This window comes from Corylus avellana, chromosome ca11 (assembly GCF_901000735.1).
Source record: "Corylus avellana chromosome ca11, CavTom2PMs-1.0".
Taxonomy (NCBI): domain Eukaryota; kingdom Viridiplantae; phylum Streptophyta; class Magnoliopsida; order Fagales; family Betulaceae; genus Corylus; species Corylus avellana.
In genome coordinates this window covers 22,091,641-22,094,607 of record NC_081551.1, presented here as the reverse complement: position 1 = coordinate 22,094,607, position 2,967 = coordinate 22,091,641, and the positions used below count along the sequence as shown (strand labels likewise).

Genomic DNA, 2,967 nt, shown 5'->3' with positions numbered 1-2,967 from the left:
TTTGGACCACGAAAATTTATGAGTTCAATGGGCTTAAAAGTCCTCCAAACAGATGTTTTACTAAGATTATGAGGGAAGAAATTTCGAGTGGATGAGGAATTAGGTTGGATGTAATACAAAATATGGTTATAAACTCACTTGCAGGATGGATTTATTCACTATCAGATGAACCTGCGATGTTTCAATGAACTTGTATTGACTATGCAAAGAACTGAAAATACTGAAATTAACATACTCTCAAGGTACGGTTACATTCAAAATCCAAATGCCTTGAGGCACTTTCGCCTTAAAATTCCGGGGTACATGTCAAGCACATGATTAATCGAGACCTAAGAAAGAACAGCCATAACATCTGAAGCCCTCAAAGCAATGTACTCAGAACCGTCTTTGCCCTTAAAGTCATTCCCAGCATACTTGGAGTACATAACTGTGCTCCCAGGGGTAATGGATAACGGTTTCGTGTTGCCTTCATCATCTAGAGGACCAGGCCCAACAGCAATCACCTACCACATACAATGCAGAATACACATCAAGTATCGATCTCACAGGCTACACACCAAAAGCTCTACTAATATAATCCATCCTATTTTAAGTATTCAGGTAATGCCTGGGATAAAGAAAACAAAGCTTAAGGTGCTATAACGCTCACCGTGCCAATGGAAGGTTTCTCCTTGGTTGCCTCTGTCAGCAACAAACCTCCAGAAGTCTTTTCCTCAGCCTCAGCAACCTGCAGTCAGAGTTCAAACACACAAGGTAAAACACCAAGATTACCTTTATCTTCTGAGCGACCCCCACGACAAACCAGAAAAAAGAGTAACTGATGCGTAATGCAAAATCAAAGAAAGAAACCCTCAAGCACAGCTACCTACTTGTGCGAACTAAGTCTACGGGTGAAAACCTAATTACACCCATTTCCAAGATTTATTTCCAGAGCATGCTAAAGGCAGCAGCACATTGACAACACCCTAAGTATTAGATATATACTTGTGTGAACACGTGATTTATGCTTGGCTGTACACCGTGATATATATACTTGATGAAAATACGTGCGAGAGTAACAAACATTAAAGGGGCAACAAACAAACCTTGATTAGAACTCTATCGTTCAAAGGTTTGAGATCCTTGACATCATCTGTTTCAAGAATACCGACAATATCATCATCCTTCAGAATAAGATGCTTTGAGCCATTGAACTCCAGCTCAGTCCCAGCGTACTTGGAATACACAACTTGGGTGCCAGTCTGTACAAGCAATTGGTGAAGGAAAAGAGAAGGAAGAATTGGAAGCTAAAAAGATGTAGTATAAGAAAAAGTTACCTTCACACTGAGGTCCACTTTGGTCTTCCCAACAGTCTTACCCTCTCCAATAGCAACCACCTCGCCTCCTTGAGGCTTTGTTTGAGAAGTTGTTGGAAGTAAGATTCCACCATCGGTCTTTTCTTCTGCAGTTTTGATCTTCACCAACACTCTGTCACCCAAAGGCTTAAGCGAAGTGTACTGCAGAAATAGGAACAGAACACTACAATGTCAGATAAGCCACAAATAGCATGAATGGTATAAACACTTCAATTTGTCAGATTGTCTGTAACAAATGCTGTGCATGTATGGCAACCACAGTTTGATCATAATACAAGGGTCTCCTAACCAAGCCCAGGAAATAGCATAAATTAAAATGACTTATCTTTCTAAAATTTGCCCGTAGAATTGAAGATAACTAAACTCGATTAAGAAAAATAATTTTTTATCAAACAAAAACTCAATAAATCACATTGCATCAACTCCAACCCTTCAATGACATATTCAAACCAATATCCATAACCCAAATTATAAGGGAAATCTATCCCAGAAAACCCAAACCAGCCACATACCAGTACGTTATTCACAACAAGCAAAACCCCACATACCACATAATAACAATCTTTGAATCAAGCACCCAATACCGAACACTCTCATCACTAAGCAAAAATAACACAAATCAGGCAGAAATGGGTGAGTTAAATCCACTACCTTGGGAGTGACCACGGTTGCGGCTTTGACAACCAGACCATTAAACGACCTCTGAGTGAGACCAGCCCCTACTCTCAAGTGCCCCGCTGAAGCACCAAACTTCACAGCCTCCAAAGGCCGAAGCCCCTGAAACGACGCCAAGCTCCTAGTCGAGATCGACGATGCTGTCAGCTGAGCTGTAGCCATTTCTGGGTCTACTCTCACCGAAAAAAAAAAGAAAAAAAGAAATTGAGAATCAGACTATTAAGCCAGAATTTGACAGAATTTCAAAATTACACAAACACAGCGACACAAAGCATAGGATTCAAAACGAGAAAAGTGAAGGGCTTATCTTCGTACCTTTTTAGGATAGAATGAAGAGAAGAAATGAGTGAGTTTTGTTTTGCAGTTTGGACGCCTGGAGAGGATAAAACCCTAGCGAGTTTAGGAGAGGGGTTTTATCAGAAGATAAAAGACTCTTCTAGAATTTTGGTGTAAGAGGTTTGCTGCAGACGCTGTAACTCACGCGCTCCTTGCACTCAGTCTTGCTACCCCGAGTAAACGGGTGGGTCATGGGCGGGCGGGTAAAGGTTTTATAAAGTTTATGTCTTGTGAAAAACTGCCGATCTATTATGTCAGATTCAAGTTATTTCGAAACATGAATATATGATTATATAGTATTAATAGGATTTTAATTCGTTAATTTTGTATTTAGCTCACGTCAAATGCTCCGGTAGTGTAAAAAATTAACAGCCATACTCATACTCAATCCCTTAAATACTCAAATCTCAAGATTTTACGTAAATTTTTTATATTAGAGATTCTAAGGTTTTGTTGATTTTTAATAATAATTTATATTTTTCTATCTTAATATTCTATCATGTCTAGAAATTAAATCATTAATTATCATTTTATTTAAAATATTTTGATCCTATTTTTTAGATATATTTTCTATTAGTTTGTCGAAGCATATATTTTGATA

At 38.6% G+C, this 2,967-nt stretch overlaps 1 protein-coding gene across 1 annotated transcript; it reads right to left on the bottom strand.

The window, feature by feature from the left end:
* Window positions 1–200: 200 nt before the first annotated feature.
* Window positions 201–2,458, bottom strand: LOC132165570 (20 kDa chaperonin, chloroplastic). Its single transcript, XM_059576193.1, has 6 exons — window positions 2,346–2,458; window positions 2,007–2,200; window positions 1,317–1,496; window positions 1,086–1,241; window positions 650–727; window positions 201–503 (listed from the first exon to the last, which is right to left on the bottom strand). Exons 2-6 carry the CDS (start codon window positions 2,190–2,192, stop codon window positions 330–332), a joined length of 774 nt encoding a protein of 257 aa, XP_059432176.1. The 5' UTR covers window positions 2,193–2,200; window positions 2,346–2,458; the 3' UTR covers window positions 201–329.
* Between the last annotated feature and the right edge of the window lie 509 nt (window positions 2,459–2,967).